Source organism: Emiliania huxleyi, assembly GCF_000372725.1.
Source record: "Emiliania huxleyi CCMP1516 chromosome Unknown EMIHUscaffold_157, whole genome shotgun sequence".
Lineage (NCBI taxonomy): Eukaryota > Haptophyta > Isochrysidales > Noelaerhabdaceae > Emiliania > Emiliania huxleyi.
The window spans coordinates 256,242-275,109 of record NW_005201014.1 but is presented as its reverse complement, the minus strand read 5'-3'; the positions used below and the strand labels follow the sequence as shown (position 1 = coordinate 275,109).

The 18,868-nt window shown below is 65.5% G+C and overlaps 6 protein-coding genes across 6 annotated transcripts; 3 read left to right on the top strand and 3 right to left on the bottom strand.

Annotated features, from left to right (window-relative positions):
* Positions 1-110: 110 nt before the first annotated feature.
* On the top strand, positions 111-2,790 carry EMIHUDRAFT_467789 (hypothetical protein). Its single transcript, XM_005785898.1, has 4 exons — positions 111-571; positions 720-923; positions 1,010-1,164; positions 2,269-2,790. The coding sequence occupies exons 1-4, from the start codon at positions 116-118 to the stop codon at positions 2,657-2,659; spliced, it is 1,206 nt and encodes a 401-aa protein (XP_005785955.1). The 5' UTR covers positions 111-115; the 3' UTR covers positions 2,660-2,790.
* Positions 2,791-8,696: 5,906 nt separating this feature from the next.
* On the bottom strand, positions 8,697-9,020 carry EMIHUDRAFT_48202 (hypothetical protein; the record flags this gene model as incomplete). The annotated part of the gene is made up of 1 exon (XM_005785897.1): positions 8,697-9,020. A coding segment is annotated over one exon (324 nt), but the record flags the coding sequence as incomplete, so codon positions are not given.
* A 3,072-nt stretch (positions 9,021-12,092) lies between these two features.
* Positions 12,093-12,738, top strand: EMIHUDRAFT_363972 (hypothetical protein; the record flags this gene model as incomplete). The annotated part of the gene is made up of 1 exon (XM_005785896.1): positions 12,093-12,738. A coding segment is annotated over exon 1 (187 nt), but the record flags the coding sequence as incomplete, so codon positions are not given.
* Positions 12,739-15,202: 2,464 nt separating this feature from the next.
* On the top strand, positions 15,203-16,000 carry EMIHUDRAFT_111793 (hypothetical protein; the record flags this gene model as incomplete). The annotated part of the gene is made up of 1 exon (XM_005785895.1): positions 15,203-16,000. The coding sequence occupies one exon, from the start codon at positions 15,203-15,205 to the stop codon at positions 15,998-16,000; it is 798 nt and encodes a 265-aa protein (XP_005785952.1).
* Positions 16,001-16,273: 273 nt separating this feature from the next.
* Positions 16,274-16,880, bottom strand: EMIHUDRAFT_314013 (hypothetical protein; the record flags this gene model as incomplete). Its single annotated transcript, XM_005785894.1, has 3 exons — positions 16,274-16,416; positions 16,606-16,645; positions 16,737-16,880. The coding sequence occupies 3 exons, from the start codon at positions 16,878-16,880 to the stop codon at positions 16,274-16,276; spliced, it is 327 nt and encodes a 108-aa protein (XP_005785951.1).
* A 1,132-nt stretch (positions 16,881-18,012) lies between these two features.
* EMIHUDRAFT_229676 (hypothetical protein) lies at positions 18,013-18,742 on the bottom strand (the record flags this gene model as incomplete). The annotated part of the gene is made up of 3 exons (XM_005785893.1): positions 18,013-18,185; positions 18,294-18,321; positions 18,392-18,742. The coding sequence occupies 3 exons, from the start codon at positions 18,740-18,742 to the stop codon at positions 18,013-18,015; spliced, it is 552 nt and encodes a 183-aa protein (XP_005785950.1).
* Between the last annotated feature and the right edge of the window lie 126 nt (positions 18,743-18,868).

The window sequence follows — 18,868 nt, the reverse complement described above, 5'->3', positions numbered from 1 at the left end:
ATCAGTGACCCGCTTACTTGAAGAAAACAATAGTTTAGACAACACGGCGGGACTTGGAGCACTTGTTCGCGTGTTTTTATTTTGCACAAAACGCGCCGGGGAGACTTGCATCGACATGGTCGCGCCTCGTCCCGCCGCGGCCCGCCCGCTCCTCGCGGCTCTCGCGGCGGCTGCCCTCCTCCCGGCCGCCGGCCGGCCCATCTCCACGACGGACCGGAGTGCCGCCTATTCGGTGCAGCTCATGACGGGCGCCATCTACCCAAAGGGCGCCGAGCCGGCCGGGCTGCGGACCGTGGTGATGACCAAGAAGGGCGGCAAGAAGTACCGCTGCCACCTTCCGCAGCCGCCCAGCAACGAGAGCAAGCCGGACGCCGGCGCGGCGCCGCCGGCGCAGCCAGTCGACGAGTTCCTCGGCCCGCTGGTGGGGCAGTGCTACCTCAAGCCGGAGGGGTGGTGGACGTACGAGGTGTGCCTGTCGCGCCGCATCCGCCAGTACCACCAGGAGAAGCAGGCCATGGTCAAGGGCGCCGACGGCAAGCCGACCCCTACAGGGCCGGGGCAGATCACACAGGCTTGAGCCGTCGCGCCCGCCGCCGCCTCCCTCGCCGCCGCCGCCCTCGTTCCCACCCGCGCCCTTGCCGCCACGTCCCTCGCCGCCTCCACCTTCGCTGCCGCCGCCCTCGCCAGCTCCGATGGCCGCCGCCGCCCTTCGCCCGCAGGAGTACATCCTCGGGACGTACTGGAAGAAGCCGCAGCCCGAGGCGCCAGCGGAGGGCGGCGCGGAGCCGAGCGTTGCGGAGACGCTGCGGGCGGAGCTGCGCGGCGAGATTGTGTCCGAGACGGCGAACAAGCGCGCGTACTTCAAGATGCGGTACGGCAACGGCACGCTCTGCGACAAGACGGGAAAGCCGCGCGAGGTCGAGGTGTGCAGTCCCGTCTCTGAGCCGTCTCTTCGCCGTCTCTGCGCCGTCTCTGATTTCGTCTCTGATTTCGTCTCTCCCTCCTGCAGGTGCGCCTCTCGTGCGGTCCCGGCGAGGGGCTGCAGATCTCTCTCATCGAGGAGGTCTCGACATGCGCGTATGTCTTTCACGTCCGCACCGACCGCCTCTGCCGCCACCCGGCATTCGAGGCGGAGCGGGCGAAAGAGACCTCGCTGCCCGTCAAGTGCGAGCCGCTCGGCGAGGGCCAGCCGAGATGCGCCGAGATGCGCCGAGATGCGCCGAGATGCGCCGAGATGCGCCGCGGTTCGTCGCGGTTCGGTCGCGGTTCGTCGCGAGGGCCAGCCGAGATGCGCCGAGATGCGCCGAGATGCGCCGAGATGCGCCGAGATGCGCCGAGATGCGCCGAGATGCGCCGCGGTTCGTCGCGGTTCGTCGCGAGGTAGAGCCGCTTGCGAGGACGGCGTGCGGCGACTGCCACGCCCCTGCCCACGAACGTTCTCGGAACCTTCCCCGACAGGCGAGGACGGAACCCCGCTGCCCGCTGCGCCGAAGCGCGACAAGCCGCCGCCCACTGCGGCGGGCGAGGCGGCGATTGACAGCGCGCAGGCGCGATCCAGCCGAGATGCGGCCGAGATGCGGCCGAGATGCAGCCGAGATGCGGCCGAGATGCAGCCGAGATGCGTTGAGCTACAGCGATCTAGCAGCCATTCAGCCGAGGCACAGTACTCGATGATTCGCGCGCAGGCGGCACTGCAGAGCGCCGGCGCGGCAGGCGCGGCAGGCGCGGCACTTTCTCCGCTCTCTGCCGTCGCCGCCGCGGCCGCCGGCGTCCTCGCCGCCGCCTCGCCGAACGACGTCGCGTACGGCGCGGGGCAGTGCGTCGCTCGCCGGCTCCGCGCGGCGTCCTCCTCACGCGCGGCCGCCTCCTTTCATTTGCAGGCGTGGGGCAGTGCTTCCTCCACCGGCGGCAAAACTACCGCGGCGTCATCGTCGGGGTGGACCGCGAGTGCCGCCAATCGGAGGCGTGGGTGAGTGCGATGCACGTGGGCCAGCTCAAGCACGGGAGGACGCAGCCCTTCTACCACGTCCTCGCAGACACGCGTGACCGGCGCCGACCGCACCGCCGCTCTCCCGCCCTCCCACCGCCCCTCGCACGCGCCTTCGCACGCGCTTCGCACCAGCACGCGCCCTCCCACCAGCCGCTCACCGCAGCCCTCACCTCGCCCGACAAGTCCCCCCCCCCCACCCACCCACCCCACCACCACCCCCACCCCACCCCACCCCACCCCACCCCACCCCACCCCACCCCACCCCACCCCCCGCACAGGCCCGGCGACGGGATCGGATATGTGCCGCAGGAGCTGCTGCTGCTCGACACGCCGCCGGAGCCGCTGCAGCACCCGCTCACCGCTTCGCTCTTCGGGTCGTACGACGCGAGGCGCGGCCGCTTCCTGCTCAAGGGCGGGGGGGCGGCGGAGGGCGAGGGGGCGGCGGCGGAGGACGCGCTGTCGGCCGTCGTCGGCGCGTCGGCGCAGGGCCTCTCCATCACCGTCACGTCTGGCGGACAGCAGCAGGCCGTCGAGCCAGGCGAGGAGGAGGAGGCCGGGCCGGGCGAGGCGGGCGAGCAGGCGGAGGAGGCCGTCCAGCCCGCCGAGGCCGCCGCCGCCGGTGAGGCGGGGCAGGACGGAGGAGGATGGGTGATAATCGATGAGGATTAGAGAGGCGTCCACGCCGGACACGGGACACTGGTAAAAGAGTGGGGGCTGGGGGCAGGCGGACTGGCTTAGAGGTCTCGCGGTCTGGGATGCCAGGCTTTCTTTTCTTGTACCAATTCCGTCCGTTCACGGTGAAATCCCCCCCCAAAAGGAACCCCAGCGCAGAGAGTAGAGACCGGTTTCAGCTGGCTCCGCGCCGCCGGGGGCACTCTCTGGGGGGGAGGCGGGCTAGAGCCGTAGGCGGAGCCGGAGGCCCCTAGGGGCGACACATGGCATAGCACATGTGTACTACGTTTTGGACCCAGGAGCGACAACGTCAACGAGATATGCGGTCTTGATTCCTTGGGCCGGATACCCTTTGTAGCGTCGGCCAGAGCACATTCCCCCATAGTAAAAAGAAACGTAGAACATGCAACACCATTCGACCGACGACCGAGACACCCACATATGAACAAGGGGGGAAGGTCAGACACAAAAAAGACAGAATCGTACAACACGGCACACCGGCATCGGGACCATAGCCGGAGCTAAGGGCTTTTTCGGCGCTAACCCTAGGAAGAATTGCTCCGGAATGGGGACCCCGGTACCATCGGGCGGCGCCACACGGATGGAGGGAGTCGGGTCTGCCATCGGCGGGCCGTGAGGGCGCTGAGAACTCAAGGCTGAATTTTCGCTCCACTTTCGATGTGGCGGGCTAAACAAGCCTCGTGGCCGTGTGGGTGCAGGCTTCACGAGGACAGAGTCCACGAAGACAGTGGACGGACGCAAACTCCTTGGAAACCTGGAGTTATCACGCGCTATCACGCGCGCCGGGGTGCCACGAGGGGTCGCGGTGGCGTCCATCGCCAGGCTCCCTAGCTCAACCGACGACCCTTCTTCCTCGGGATCGACGGCCGATCGTCATGAGTATACTATCGCCGACTCGGAGTTTACCGCCCGATCCACGCCCAGGCGATGCATGAACACCGCCATCGGTGATCAGATCGAAGAGGTAAGTCACGAGGAGGTCCGCGATGTAGTACGTGCAGGCGCCAACCGTGCAGGCGGCACGTGCGAGCACAAGCGACGGGTGCGGAGGGTTGTTGCCAAGGCGGATGAAGACCTCGTTCTCTCGCTCGTACGTGTCGTTCGGCGCAGAGACAAGTGCGACCGGCTCGTTGGTGGCGGCTACGCGCCCAGAATACACCCTCTTGCTGGCGCCGCTGCCACGGAGCTGGACTTCGGGTTCGATCCCGAGGGAGGCGAGCGCATGTGCTGGCGGAGCATGCACATGCTCCCTTAGAGTGGACGGGGCCCGATGGACGGGGCTGGGACGCGTCACTTCAAAAAAAGAACATAGACAGTAAGAAACGGAGTTTTAAAAACTGCGGAGAGAGATAGGAAGTGGTAGACGCCCGAGGGTGGGCGTCGGCTAGCACCACACTCCTCTCCTTAGAATCCCTGTGTGGTGGCGGCGTGCCGTTCTCCCATCCCTCCCTTGGGGTGTCTGTTTTCTTTATTTCTTTTTTCCAAAAAAAACAAAACCCGGAAAGAACAAGGAAAAGAAACCGACCGCGGGGCGGGGGGGAAAGAATTTTACGACAAAACTCCCTCGCACGACACTTATAGGCACGGGACTGGCGCGCACTGGCACTACCGGTAACACGTGCAAACAAAGAATTTTAGACTGAACTGCCTTCAAAAATAAGAAGCTTAGTTAGGAGCACGACTGTGGAGTCCCTCGCGCACTACTACTAGCACTCACCTGTGTACTGTACTGGCGGGCTGGCGCGGCGACAGTTACGCACACGCGGGGACGCCGTCGTCATCCTTGCCGGCCGAGCCGCCGCAGCCACAAGCCGCCTCAAAGAGCTGAAGCTGCTGCAGGGTGTTTGCAATCTCCGCGCGGTAGGCTGCCACCGCGGCCATGTCGCCGCAGCTGACGGCGACGGAGCAGGCTCCCGCACGCGCACTGAGCATGCTCAGCGAGCCCTGGAGGGAGAGCGCGATGCGCTGGGCGGCAGCGGGCAAAGCCTCAGCGCGGGGGCTGGTCCCTGCCTGGTACTCGCTGGCGCCGGCGAGATCGATGATCCGCTGGCGGCAAGTCATGGTGTGGCAGTGGCTTGGACCGAACCACTTCTGATAGATGTGCAGCGCGCGCGTGTACAAGTCGAGCGCATCGTCGTCCTTGCCCATCCGCTGTAGCACCCGCGCAGTGCCCACCTGGTACCGCGCATAGTCGACGTGCTCCGTCCCCAGCGACTGCTTCGCAATCAACACCGCATTGCGATACTGTTCGAGCGACTCGACCAGCCGGCCCTGCTCTTCGAGGACGCCCCCGAGGTGGTAGAGCGTGAGTGCCAGGGTCGGGCTGTCGGCACCGAGCTCATTCTTCTCGATCTTGGCCGCCTTCTCGAGCAGCTTGGCGGCATCGTCCAGCTTGACCTGCATCTTGAGGACGGCAGCCATCTTGGACATTGCGGAAGCGCACTTGGTGTTATCCGTCCCGCCGAGCTCCATCCTCCGAATCCCCAACCCGCGCTCGAGCGACCGCATCGCCTCCTCGAGCAGCTCCGCTCGCAGCAGCTCCGCCTGCTCGGCCAGCACCCGGAGCGCACTCCCCAGGCTGTTGAGCAGGCCGGGCAGCCTCGAGCGGCCGCCCTGGCCCGAGCGCGTCCCCTCGAGCTGCTCCTCGATGGCCACTGCGCGCCGCAGCAGCTTGACGCTCCCCTCGAAATTGACCCTGCCGGACAGGTGCTTCAAGAGGTCCGAGGCGGCCTCCAGCCGCTCCACAAGCTTGCCGTCGCCCGCCGTTGGCGTCTCGCCTCGCTCCGCCGCCTTCGCCGCCGCCTTCTCTTCCTCCTCGCCGATACGCGTGTAACCCTGCGCCGCGTGCCAGCCCATCCGCTCAGCCTCAAGGATGCACGCGAGCAGCTGGTAGAGGATTGGCCGCCCCGCCGCGTGCCTCTCTGCGGCAAGGCGATCGAGTGTCCCGGCAGAGGTCAGATGGGTGGTGAAACGCCCGAGAGCCCATGCCGGCGGGCCTCGCTGCTGCAAGTAGGCGTGCGTGAGGTCATGCAGCAGACAGCTGCCGTCGGCGCGGCTGCTGAGGAGAGAGTGCGACCGCAGCTCTTCAACCACGCTCTCCGTCTCGCTGCTGTCTAGGTCCCACAGCTGTGCGAGCAGGCTGCGCTCGAGGGGCAGCCTCTGCGGCGTCAGCGCGAGCGCTGGAAAGAGCGCCTGCGCCTTCGGCGGCAAGCGGGTGACCGACAGGCTGATCACTGCGCTCAAAGACTGGTGGTGCGCGTCCGCGTGCTTGTCAGCGGCGTAGAACGGCCCTTGCAGCAGCCGCTCGGCGAGCCTCGCCTCGCGGTGGTCAGCGGCTAGCTTTGAGCACGCCTCGCTGCTGCTCGGCTGGCTGGCGCACATCGCCCCCGCCATCGCCAGCGCCATTGGCAGCCCAGCGCAGGCGTCGAGCACCTCGTCGGCAGAGCTGGGCACATCCAAAACGGCGAGCTTGGCGGCGGTTGCGAAGATCTCCTTGGCCATCTGGCTGCGCGGCTCGACGCAATCGATGTGAATCGGCGGCGCGCATGAGCCGGGCATCAGCAGCGCCGCGCTCTCCGCAACCTCGCACTGTCTCGTCGTTATGAGAAGCGCGATCGACTCGACACCCGCGAAGACCGTGGCCACCTCGGAGGACCACACGTCATCGAGGACCAGCAGGCAGCGCAGCCGCCGAGAGCGGAGCGTGTTGGCGAGCCACTCTTTTGCGCGCTTCCAGTCTGAGGGAGGCGGCCGAGAATCGAAGCGCGGCCCGAGCAGCCGCGTCTGCACGTCGGCTATCACGCGCCCCATCAGGCTGTCGAGCCGGTCGCTGCCTCGCTGCCCCACGTGCAGCCAGATCACGCCGTCGGCAAACTGGCGGCGGCAGTCGGCGTCATGCACGACATCCGCTGCGAGCAGCGTCTTGCCGACGCCACCCTGGCCACATAGGCTGACGATTGCGCTGCCATCACGGAGTTGGGAGCGAACCCGCCCGAGATCGATCTCCCGCGCGTGTGTCTCCGAGGCTAGAGGTGCGTCGAGCGGGACAGCCGCGAGCGCAGGCCGGTCGAGGCCGAGCACTCGAGGCACGCCTGCAGCGAAGCGCCCCCTCCCGTTCGCAACGATCAGGCGGTGGCGGTTGGGCCTCCCCTGGTGGACCCTGGACGCGTCGCGCGGATCGGCAAGCTCAAACTTTTGTACCTGCCCCGCGCACCCGTTAAGGTTGCCCTGCTCGGTCAGGCAGGTCACCGCCGTGCGGGCGGCAGAGAAGGCCAACTCGATGTCGACATCGGAGCTCAGCTTGCAAGCCAGCTCCCTGCCGAAGGCACGCGCGGCCTCATCGGCGACGAGGGTCTCCCAGCAGACGACACACGGAACACTCGCCAGGTCGCGCAGCGCTATCGCAAGTTGGGACGTGCAGCAGCCCGTCAGCACCACGAGCCCCAAGCCGCGAGTCACGTGCGGCCAAACGAGCTCGGCCAGCGCGTCGATCGAAATCGACTCATACTCGCCATCCGCGCTCGCAAAGGCTAGCACGCGCTCGTCTTGAAGACTCGCGCCGTGACCGGCAAAGAACCAGACGGTGCAGTCCTGAAGCGCCTCGTCGAGCGCATCGACGCTGCAGTCTTGGAGCAGCTTGGCTCGCTCGCCAAAGGCCTCCTTGATCTCTGCGGCTTCGTCGAGCACGTTGGGTAAGCCGTGCGCCACGGCAGTGATGACCACGTCCTTTCGGACACCACCTCCGCCGTCCGGCCACCCCAGCTCGCCTTGGGTCGGCACCATTGCGGGACAACAAGGGCCCTTGCTTCAGCTGCCTTTCGCTGTAGATCGCGAGTTTTGAGCTGAAGAAAGAAATGGCGCTTAGGCGCCAGAGCGGGCACATACAAGAAATTCGTGCCTGTTTGGCCTATATTGTTTGGCCTATATAATGGGGACCATGGCACTTTTCGAATAAATACGCCGCCGGCTCGTCGACGCCTTTAGAGAGAGAGAGAGAGAGTTTTTGTGCGCCTTTATCAATCACGGTATCTACAACAACTCTAACACTCACACGTCATTTGGTATCTAGATACTGATCCGCTCGTCCACACAATCTTGAATCTCGACATACGACACGCATTGGCCATTGCCGCGGACACGGCTATTTAGTTGCTCTCTTGGCCGCGCAAGGCCTCTGTGAGGAGTTTAAGCATGTGGGGACACTATCACACCTCGACACACTCTCACACGCACGCACACACACACACACACACAGCCTTCGATGTTATGAAACAACACAAGGCGGACACACGCATGGCATATCGCTCTCGGGCTCCCCCCCCACACCACCACCACCACCACCACACACACACACAGTGTAGTAGGGCGCCCCGCGCCTTTGTAGCGTGTAGGTTACACCGCGTGCGTGAGGGACGTCGCGAATTTTCTTTTGGCTCCGCGTTCTCGGGAAAGAGAAACATTCTGGTGTTGGGCACTCAGGCACTTCTCTCAGAGTCTGGCGAGCGACTGGACCAGGTGGTGTCGCGGGGCTCAATCAGCCCCCTCGTGCGAGAACGCGGCGGGTGTGAGGTGACCCGCAGTGCGTCACGACTCCGCCAAGCACTGTCATCCGCTGCCGTCGCCGCCTCCCGAAGCGCCGCCTGCCCTCCGCCGGTCGGAGTGATGTCTCACTCTCACGCGCCAGGCAGCGGGGACGGGATGGGGAGGCCGAGCCGCTCGGCGGTCTGCCGCGCCTCCTCCAGCGAGATCTCCTCCTCCTCCCCGTCACGCAGCCGCACCGCCCGCTGCCCGTCTGCCATCCACTTGACGCCCTCGCCGACGTCAGCACCCTGCTTGTAGAAGCCCGACTCCACACTGCCGCTGGCGCAACGGAAAACGCCGCGCCCCTCCCTCTCATCCGCCTTGTACTCGCCGTCGTAGACGTTGCCGTCGGCGAACCGGACGACGCCGCGCCCCTCCCTGTTACCCGCCTTGAACTCGCCGTCGTAGATGTCGCCGTTGGCGCACCGGAGACGCCGCGCCCCTCCTCCTTATCCGCCTTCCACTCGCCCTCGTAGACGTCGCCCTCGGCGAAAGGGTAGACGCCGCGCCCCTCCTTCTTACCCGCCTTCCACTCACCGTCGTAGACGTTGCCGTTGGCGTACCGGTAGACGCCGCGCCCCTCGACCAAGCCTGTCTTCCACTCGCCGTCGTAGACGTTGCCGTTAGCGTACCGCATGATGCCGCGCCCCCCCCGCTTACCCGCCTTCCACTCGCCGTCGTAGACGTCGCCGTTGGCGCGCCGCATGACGCCGCGCCCCTCCCTCTCTCCCGCCGCGTTGCGCTCGCCCTCGTACTCCCCCTTCGACCTCTCGCCCGAGCCAGCCAGCGCGTTCTGCACCTTGACAGCATAGTCACGGTACAGCTGGACGACCACCGGCTTGTCACCCTTGCCCGTGAAGGCGGCCTCCTGGATCGCGGCGATCACGCGCTTGTTACGCGGCCCCATCCCCTCGTCGGCGCGGTCCTCCATCTCTGCCACACGGGGCCCCTCGCCGTCGATCTCGATGACCTTGGGCGGCAGCCGCTCTTCCAGCAGCTTGCCCAGCCCTGGGTAGTATGCGAGTTGCGCGAGCGCTTCGGTGCTCACGGCGCTCTCAAAAGTCGTCCACCTGCCAGCGGAGAGGGGCGTGGCGCTGAAGCAGTCGCTGTATTGCAATAGCGTGGTGGTGATGGCGGCGGTCAACCACAGCGCACCCGCGAGCGGGGTAAGGGGGCGGCCGTTGTAGAAGAGGAAGGCAGCGATGGCGCCCGGCAGCGCACTGCTGCCGTGGCTGCCACGACCGCCGCCCCCGCCGCCGCGTGTGTTGGGAAGCGCACGCGCCACCGGCCCTCCTCGTAACGCGGGTTCTCAAACGCCCCGAGAGCACTGCGCAGCTCTGCCTCGGGAGGGGAGGGGTAGAGCAGATCTCCCGAGTGGGAGTGATTTGGTTATTTCAATGTCTCTCTCTCTCTCTCAATGTATGTGGCTCTTACGTACATTCCTGGAGGAGGACTGCTGACAGGGTTTGCGATGAGGAGTGACCCGACGGGTTTCTCGGGGTTAGTGCACCACTAACCGCCTCTGCAAGAGCACTGCGACGGATCGGGCTCATACTAGCACCCACACCTCGCGAGCCGACGTTCTGGCTCAATGAGGCTGCTGCTGGCACTCGGGGCCGACTTTCTGGCCCAGCGAGGCCGCTGCGGGGCACACGGCGGCACGGGTCACTCCTCAACACAAACCCCGTCGAAGCAGGAAGTATGGAAAGGCGGCGCGGTATGGTAAAGAACGACGGCACGGCGGACAGTAAGGAGCGGCGGCATAACTAACGGCAACGGATGGCGGGGCGTCGGTCGGCTGGGCAGAGCGGGCAAGCGAGCAGCGGGGCGGCGGGAGGGTGACTGACGTGGCGGGGTGTTTCACGAGGAGGTAGAAAGTCGGGCGCGAGCGGGCGAGGTAGCGGCGAGGCGGCGGGAGGGTGACGGCGTGACGGGCGAGGGGGGTGGCGGGTTGGGTCACGAGGAGGTGGAAAGTCGGGCGCGAGCGGGCGAGGTAGCGGCGAGGCGGCGGGATTTTCGAAGCTGATTCACCCTTGGGGACCCGCTGTGTGCGGGGCGGGCCCCTGCCCACAGCCAGGGACGACGGCAAGAAACCCAACGCGCAGCTGAGGCTGCTGGTGTGCCGGTGATAGTACTAGCACGCGCCAGTTCGCACCTGTGTAAAGAAAGAAAGAAAACAGACAACCCAAGGGAGGGATGGGAGGACGGCACGCCGCCACCACACAGGGATTTTAAGGAGAGGTGTGTGGTGCGCTATCCGTCGCCCACCCTAGGGAGTCTGCCTCTTCCTATCTCTCTTCGCAGTCTCTCGCTGATTCTCGCTGCAACCTTCATGCCACCACGCGGTCGTCCCACCCTCGTCGTTCTCTCCCTTGTCACTTCCTCCTCTGTCGCGTTGTTCTCTTCTGCCCCGTCCTGCGACGCCGCCGCCTGCCGGTCCCTTGTTCTCGCGGCTTCTTTCGCCTGTCGGCGCAACTCCGTCGAGCCTGTGTGCTGGCCGCGGGGTGTTTGAAACCCAAGGCGTAGCTGAGGCCTGGAAGGCTGTGGTGTGGAGGCGAGCCTGGCCGGGGTCCACCGCCCCCACCCAACCACATGGACCTCCTTCTATTGCTCGGCCTGGTCGGCTCGCTGCCCGCGCCGCCCATCGGCAGCTCTCTGCCGCTGCCGGCCTCCGCTGGTCCGCGCGAACACGCTGGTCCGCGCGTGCTGCCGCTCACCGCCGCTCACCGTCCCGCCGGCATCGTCATTGAAGCGCTCGCGGCATCGTCATCGAAGGCGGCTCTTGACTACATCGAGAGAGCCTTCGCGACGCCGGCCGCAGCGTCTTCCCGCGACGCAGCGGCGCCGTGGTACGAGGCGCGGCCGCCCCAGGCGGAGCCGCCGCCGAGGGAAGAGCCGCCGCCAGCGGCGCTCTCCGCTGCCCTGGACGGGCTGCAGCGGCAGAGCGGCTCGGACGCGGCCTTTGCGCGATGCGTGTCGCTCCTGCTGCGGTACTGCGACAACGCTCTCGCCGATCCGGACAACGCCAAGTTCCGCACCATCCGCTCGTCCGCCAAGGCGCTCAAGCTGCAACCTCGCCACAGCCCCTGCCGTGGACGCATGAAGCGGCCGTCTCTTCACACCTCTACCATCTGCCGACAGGCCTTCCAGCGCGGCCTCGCCAGCCTGCCCGCCGCGGCGGACGCGCTCGCCGCCCTCGGCTTCGAGCGGGCGGCAGCGCAGCCGGTGTGCGAGGGCGGTGTGTGCAGCATCGGCGGCGGGGGCGCAGAGGAGTTTGTCTTGCCGGCCACCGCCGACGCGGCGACCGAGCTGCGACGCGGCTCGGCGCACCTCCGCCACGCACTGACCGCCGCGCAGTATCGGGAGGCTGGCTGGCCAACCCGCTTCTCCGGCGCGCTGCCTGCGGCGTGCCGGGCGCTGCCCGCGCCGCTGCTGGAGACGGTTGCGGCAGAGCTGCGCGCGCCGCACGTGCTTTGGCGCTAGATGCGGGACGGCACACACGGTTCTGCCGGCAGGGCGCGACGCCGCATGCACACCCTGCTGGTTCTCGCACGCGGCGTGGCGAAAGTAGCACGCGCCTCTCACCTCTGGCGGCGAGGCAGGTGCCCGAGCTGCTCGCGCACGGCGACAACGCGGCGCGCGTGGAGAGCGCCCTCGGCGGCGGGCCGGCGGCGGTCGAGGCGCTGACGGCCCAGCTGGCAGAGCTGCGCAAGGAGGCGGAGGCGGCGGCGGGCGGAGGCGCGGGCGAGGGGCGGGTGGTGGCGGTGGAGAGCGCCGAGGCGTGGTACGACTTGCTGATGGCCCCGGGGGGCGCGAGATAGCCGAGAAGTAGCCGAGGTGGAGCGATACGACCTGCTGCCTCTGGGGGCGGGCTGCCTGGTCGCGCCACCTTGTGCGCACTGCAGCGAGCCTTCCCCGCGCCATCGCGTGCCTGTCCCTGCAGGCGGGCTGCTCGTCGCCGACTTTGGCGCGCCGTGGTGCGGCCCGTGCGCCGCCGTCAAGCCGCTCTTCGCCGCGCTCTCGCTCAAGCCGGAGTTCGCTGGCGTCACGTTTGCGCGGCTCGACGCGGAGATGACGCCGCAGCTGATGGGGGACCACCAGGTGACGAACAACGCGGACGCGCCTCACGAGATGGGGGGAGCATACCGCAGAGAGCTCCGAGGGGCGTCCCGGTTCACAAAGAAAGATGGGCACACTGTCTCCGCAGGCATCCACCCAGCCCCTCGTGCTGTGGCCTCCAGGTGGACTCGTTCCCAACCTTCAAGTTCTTCCGCGACGCGGAGGAGGAGGACCTTCCCGTGGTGGGCGGAGACATCGACGGCGTCGAGCAGCGGATCCGGTCGCTCCTCGCCGAGGCGCGCGACACGGCATGAGAACGGAGGGGAGGTTTTCGATCTTTCTTTTCGCAAAGAAAAGGCTGTGCTCGGGCTCCTTGCCGTCTAGGGGGTCTAGCTCTAGGGATCCCAAAACTCGCGAAAAATCGGCCCCCACCGCGGCTAACACGATCTCTCTAAGGTAAAGGCAAAGCCGCGATAGGCTCTCCTCCCTAGAGCTGTTTAACGTTGGGAGCTGAACAGTGTTGCTAGTGTTAACAGTAACAACAGAACAACAGTGGGGCTCCCCAACAACAGTAGCTAACGTTAGGCCGGCTGAACAACAATAAGGAAGGCCTGGCAGTGACCCACGACGATCTCCAGAGAGCGTTCAGTGCGGGTAATACCCGAAAATACCCGGAAAAATCCGGGTATTTTCGGGTTTTACCCGGGGTTTTTTGGCATTTTCTGCTTGCTGACCGCTGAACAACAGTAACAACAGTAACAACCAGTAACAGCATGGGCTGGGGTGAACACTTGAACAACGTTAAGGATTTCAGCCAACACTAGCGCAACTGTTAGGCCCAAAGTTAATGTTAAACAGCTCTACTCCTCCCCATCTCTGAAGCGCGGCGCGTCGCGGGGCGGCGTGCGCGGCCCGCCCCTAGGCCCTACCTAGACCTATACTCTATGTGTCACAACCCGGGACGGGCCGCGCGCCTCGCCGCCACACATCCATGTTCTTGCTGGATCTCGCCACCACACCAATGGAACGGTGGATAATAAGGAAAGCGGAAGCTCCATCCATCTGTGTTGATTGACGCCCCCACCCACCCCAGGCCCAGCGTGCCGCTCGTGTCGAGAGACGACCGCTCGTGGGCTGGCACCGGCCTGTTTACTGAGGGAGGGTGTAGAGGGTGTATAGAGTGTAGAGCGCTGTAGAGCTGTAGAGACTGTAGAGTGCTGTAGAGCTGTAGAGCTCTACATCCGGCGCGGGACGATGTGAGTCGCCTGTAGAGCGATGTAGAGCGCGATTTGCTGTAGAGATGGTTGTAGAGGCTCTACTGTCTACAGCCAAACCGCCGGGAAGGCAGTGACTCAAAGAGGTCGAGCCGCGCCAATGGGGTGTCTCCGAGCTTACTGGATCTCTGATGGACGGGCTTGACTATCCCTGACACACTCACACACAGAGAGTCACTCTGACGGCACACAACACCCTATGACTGCGTCATGACCAGCCTGCCATGCGTCGCCGGTGCCGCATTCGTCGCTGTGCTTCTTTAGCAGGCGGTGGACTGTCGGCTGCGAGGACGGTCGCATTTGCACGAGGCGAGGCGATCATTGCTGAGCGTTGCATGCGCCATGACTCGCGCCAGCGCGTGCGGGAGCTCCTGGCTGAGCGTTGAGTCCAGGCGAGTTGCGCTGGCCACTATCGCTACGCCGAGCCGAGCTGACGCGCCGACCGAGGCGCCGGCCAGTCAGTGGGCAGCATTGGCAAGTGCAACGCGCCTCATGTCGGAGAGCGACCGTGCCTCGTTCGCGGGTTATGATGTAGATCTTGTTGTAGAGATTTCACGTTGTAGAGCGCCTCTACATCGCTCTACAGGCGACTCACATCATCCCGCGGCGAATGTAGGAATCCTAGAGTTTACCCAGATCCCAGCGGAGGTACCGTCGGGTCTCTATTTTAAGATGAGGTAAACAGCAATAGATCCGGCCCTCAAGCGGCCTAATCGATACCCGGCCCTCACGGAATCGGTCCCTCGTTGTACAGCAATCGATCCTTCACACTGCCCGCGCGCTGCCAAACTTGGGGTCGAGAATCGGTCCCCAGGTTACCTGTGGCGCGAAGCTGCGATATGTCTCCCGCCCTCGGCGCGCCGACCGCGCAGCGGCGGCAGACCACCCTCCGGTTCGAGGGGCGCCTGGGGCTGAGCGGGCTGCCTCCGCCAGAGTTTGGCTCGCCCACCGGCGGGCTGTCACCCTGCCACGGGTCGCAAGCCCTCTGCCGGCCGGAGCGCAGGCTGCGCAGGCTTCCAGCAATTGGTCCCTTGGCAAGTGCGAATCGGTCCCCCTGGCTCCAGTTGGGGCAAATGTAGATTTCCTGCCCAGCGTAAGGATATTTCTTTCATTTCTTTCGTCTTTATTTCGTGCCCCGCCACGGCAAATTTGCGAGAAATTTCTTCGCCCCGTCACTCCATGCTCAAGTTTCGCCCCTTTCCGTGTAAGGAAACAAGGTGTCCCCCATGTTGGACCAGGCACCGTGCGGGCCTGCCGTGCCTTGCTTGAGCCGGCAGGCCCGCGCGGCAGTGATGGTGCGCCTCCGCGGAGAGGCTGACGCTGGTCATCGGTCAGCGGTCAGCGGTCATCGGTCACCGGTCAAGCAGGTCATCGGGCGTCAGTGTCATTCAGGCGTCAGTGTCATTCGCGTCAACACAGGTATGGTAAATTTCCGGAAATTTCTCCTTCCGAACAAGGCTGTTATATTTCTCAAAATATTTCGGGAAATCTACATTTGCCCCAAGGCTCCAGGAACTGATCCGGCACTACACCCGGATCTATTGCTGTTTACCCGACGGTATTTTGGGAAAGAGTGCCCCGGAAACAGCGCTCGAATCCTGCCCGAATGTTGGCCGCCGTCTTCCCTGCGATCTTTTCACTAGCAGTCGTAGTTCCACACGCCCCGGCTCGCGGACTCGCACCGCAAGCAGTCGTCGAGGCGCAGCTGACGGCGCTCCAGCGTGGCGACGTCAGGTGCTGCTTCTCTTTCGCATCGCCCAACAACCGGAGAGCCACTGGGCCGTGGACCAAGTTCGAGCGGATGGTGAAGCAGACGCCGGCGTACGCTCCTCTGGTCGGGTGTACGAGCTTTGAGATCTTGTCGGTGCTGTCGGTGTCGCCGCGGAAGTGGCGGTGTCGCGTGCGCGTGCGGCCGGCCGGCAGCAGCAGTGCACCATTTGCGGTGGCGGACCCGTTTGTCGACTACAGCTGGGAGCTCTCTCAACAGGGCGAACAAGCCGCCACCTTCAGCATCGGTCAGGCGCTGCGACACCGAAAGTATGAGTATCGAGGTGTCATCGTTGGCTACGACCTGGAGTGCACACAGAGTGAGGAGTGGATGCAAATGATGAACGTCGAAGGGCTCACGCGCGGGCGCATGCAGCCCTTTTACAATGTGCTCGTCGATGAGCGCGACCGCCCTGGCGCGCAGATGTCATACGTGGCAGAGGAAAACATCGTTCCCGATTCGCCGGTGAGCGAGCGGCTGCAGCACCCAGCGGCCGCGGAGCTCCTCCTGTCCTTGGACAAAGAGACGGGCACGTACACCGTGCGCGACGAGCTGGCGGCGCAGTACCACGCTGAATCGGTCGCCGGGTGCTGGCTTGTCGACGGTGTCATTCCGGACAGGCCCGCGGTCGAGTGACATCACGTGACCCCAGTAGAGCAGGCAGCATGGCGCTCTCTTGTTTTATAGGCTTTTTTATTTTTACTGATTACTCTCATTGACACTGTGAGCAGGTTCGTGGAGGCGTGGTCGGTTTGGCCTAGGTTTGCGCTACGTGGAGATTATACGTTCGATGATAAATCATGTACGATTCACACAATCCGACTGACTACACAAAAGATAGCTCCTCGTCCTCCCACGGGCGACAGGGGCCGCCGACGCTGCCCGCGAGTCTCAGGCTCTCACCAGGTCTCACCCCTCTCGCCCTGCTCGCTCCGCCTGCTCTCTCAGCTCGCGCGCGCTCAGCCCAGGCTTGGCGGGCCACGACGCGAGCGCCTCGGGCGTCAGCTGCGCCTCGACCTCGTGATAGCGCGGCCGCTGCGCCCCCTGCTCGTCTGGAGGTGCGGGCGGCGAGGGGAGGGAGTCGGAGGGAGGGAGTATTAGAGAGTTGGCGGGAGCCACGGCAGTGAGAGACGTTGCGTGTGGCGCGGCACGGGCGCGCGGAGGCGGACCCAGAGACGCGCGCGTGCGGGGCGGCGCAGGCGTGCGGGAAAAGAGAGGCGGAGAGGCGCGGCCGAGCGCACCGGCGAGGTAGACAAACGCTTTCTTGTACGCGGCGGTTTTCTTCCTGCGCGACAGCCGATCGGTGCGGTCTCTCACCAACTGGCCTTCGACGCTTGCCGGCGGAGAAGGAGGCCTGGCGCGGTTGGTGGACGGGCGGGCGGGGTTGGTGTGTTTGCCTCTTGGTCGGATCGCGCGGGTCGCGCTTCTCCTTGCCGTCGTAGTTGGCGGTGTGCACCTTGGTGACGGGCATGCCGTAGAGCTTGCGCAGGTACTCGGCGATTTCGAGCTTGTTCATCTTTGGCGAGACGAGGAACTGCAGCACCGGCCGCTTGAGGAACGGCGCGGTCTTGAGGTCCGGGTTGCGCACATGGCGCACCACCCAGTTGGGAAAGAGAGGCACGTGCCTGTGGCAGCGAAGGGCGCGGTTTTGAGTTTCGGCGTCTGAGCTTCGGCGTGGGGCGACGCCAGCACCTCGCCATGTTGGCCGTAAGAAAAAGACCTGCTGTATGGCAGAAAAAGAAAACCTCGCGCGTAGGATTATACCGGTAGGGAGGTGTGCCGAATACCACGAGCCCCTGCATGAAATGCTGTGATTTTCGACGGCCGCGTCCTGGACATGGCGAAGGCGTCGCCGTCGAAGGAGCGACCCTGCCGAAGGAGCGACTCGGTGGACGTCCGAGCCCGCCGCCCCTCGCCACTGCACCCTGCTGGCCCATGCAGCGCGACACCGCCGGCGCTGCGCCTGCTTCCTTGCGCGCCGCTGGACGTCGGCCGAAAAGACCGCTTCCCTCTGGGGACCCGACTCCGCGAAGATCGCGCGCGCGTCGTGAATGCGGCGCGCGCGCGATCTCCGTTCCCGGGCACGCCGGTCGCAGTGGCATGGGATCCCAGGCTCAAAACAGCGCAACAGCGAGCGAGCGCCCGCTGCTCCTCCTCCCGCCGCCGCTCCGCTCACCGAGACAAACTCGGTGCCGCCGTTCTCGCCGCCGCCGCCGCCGCCGCCTCGCCTCTCGCCTCCGCGGACTCGGGGCCGGTGCTTTGACGCAGCACAGTGTGCTTCGTGGTAGCATGAACTCAGAACGGCCCCCCGAGAGCGCCTCTTCGACGCCCACGGGTCCCGGGGGGTCGGATGGGTTGCGAGAGGGCCCCGGCTATTTTTTGTTTGAATCCCGGAGGCCGTTCGAACATGAATTGACGTTCCACGTGCCCGTCCCCAGCAAGGACAACATGCTAGCCCAGCAGGCCGCTCCCACCGCCGCCCGCGGCGGAGGCAAGGCGGCAAAGGGTGGCAAGGGCGGCGGCAAGGGCGGTGGCAAGGGTGGTGGCCGTGGCGCACCAGACCCGCTTTGCGCCGCCGCCCTCAACGCCCGATATACTCGGTTAGAGCCGGCGGAGCGACGGCGGCAGAGGTGCGGCCGCCGGCGACCTCACACGGTGTCGAGCACCGTAGAGACGGCCCCGAGAGCCGCCACCAGGTGTGCCACGACCGCGGCCGCGAGGCTCGTGGCGATGGATGCGCCAGACTCGCTTTGCGCCGCCGCCCTCAACGCCCGATACTCGGTCAGAGCCGGCGGAGCGACGGCGGCAGAGTTGCGGCCGCCTGCGACCTCGCACTAATCCCGACCCCCGGTTTTTTCGCTCAGGTTTTCAAACTTGTTCTATCATAGTTAGCTGCTAAGTGAGAGCAAGTGGCACATCGCGTTCTCACCACGGTCGCCGCTCATGGCGCGGCGCGCCTGCGCAACGCGGCCCCGAGAGGGGCCGCCTGGCCACCGCTGCCACTGCGCCGCACGGATTTCACCCCACTTTCGCGACTGTGGCCGTCCAACAGTCTGCCGGCGCGGCGGGCGCATTCGAATGCGCCCGCTGCGCCGGCAGACTGTCAGTGCTATCCCGGGCGGCGCGCCAGCGAGCCCGGACGCTGGTCAGCCGCGAGGACAGCGCCATCGTCATCGGCGTCTCCTGCAGCAACTTCAACAGCACAAGGTAGCCGGGTCGGAGGCCTCCCGCCGAGCTGCCGAGCCACCCCGCACCCGCGCCACCCTGCCTCAGGGAGTCAGTTGAGAGGGTGCGCAAAACCTTACCAAAACTGGCACGGGTCACGCGCCGCTCGGGAGCCGCGGCGCAGCCTCCAGAGACTGCAACGACAGCGAGCATACGCGCACGCGACTAAGCAGCTACAGGTCCTGGCTTTGGTTTCACAACGCGTTTGGTCCTCGCTATGGTACGGCTCACCAGATGCGACAGGAGGGCTAAAATCCGGAATATAGACTGCCAAGAGGG

What these genes read in the sequence shown, in the direction of transcription:
- EMIHUDRAFT_467789 (XM_005785898.1), top strand. Translation starts at nt 116, where the DNA reads ATGGTCGCGCCTCGTCCCGCCGCGGCCCGCCCGCTCCTCGCGGCTCTC. An exon ending in GGCCGGGGCAGATCACACAG is followed by an intron (nt 572 to 719) that starts GCTTGAGCCGTC and finishes CTTCGCCCGCAG; the next exon opens with GAGTACATCCTCGGGACGTA. An exon ending in GAAAGCCGCGCGAGGTCGAG is followed by an intron (nt 924 to 1,009) that starts GTGTGCAGTCCC and finishes TCCCTCCTGCAG; the next exon opens with GTGCGCCTCTCGTGCGGTCC.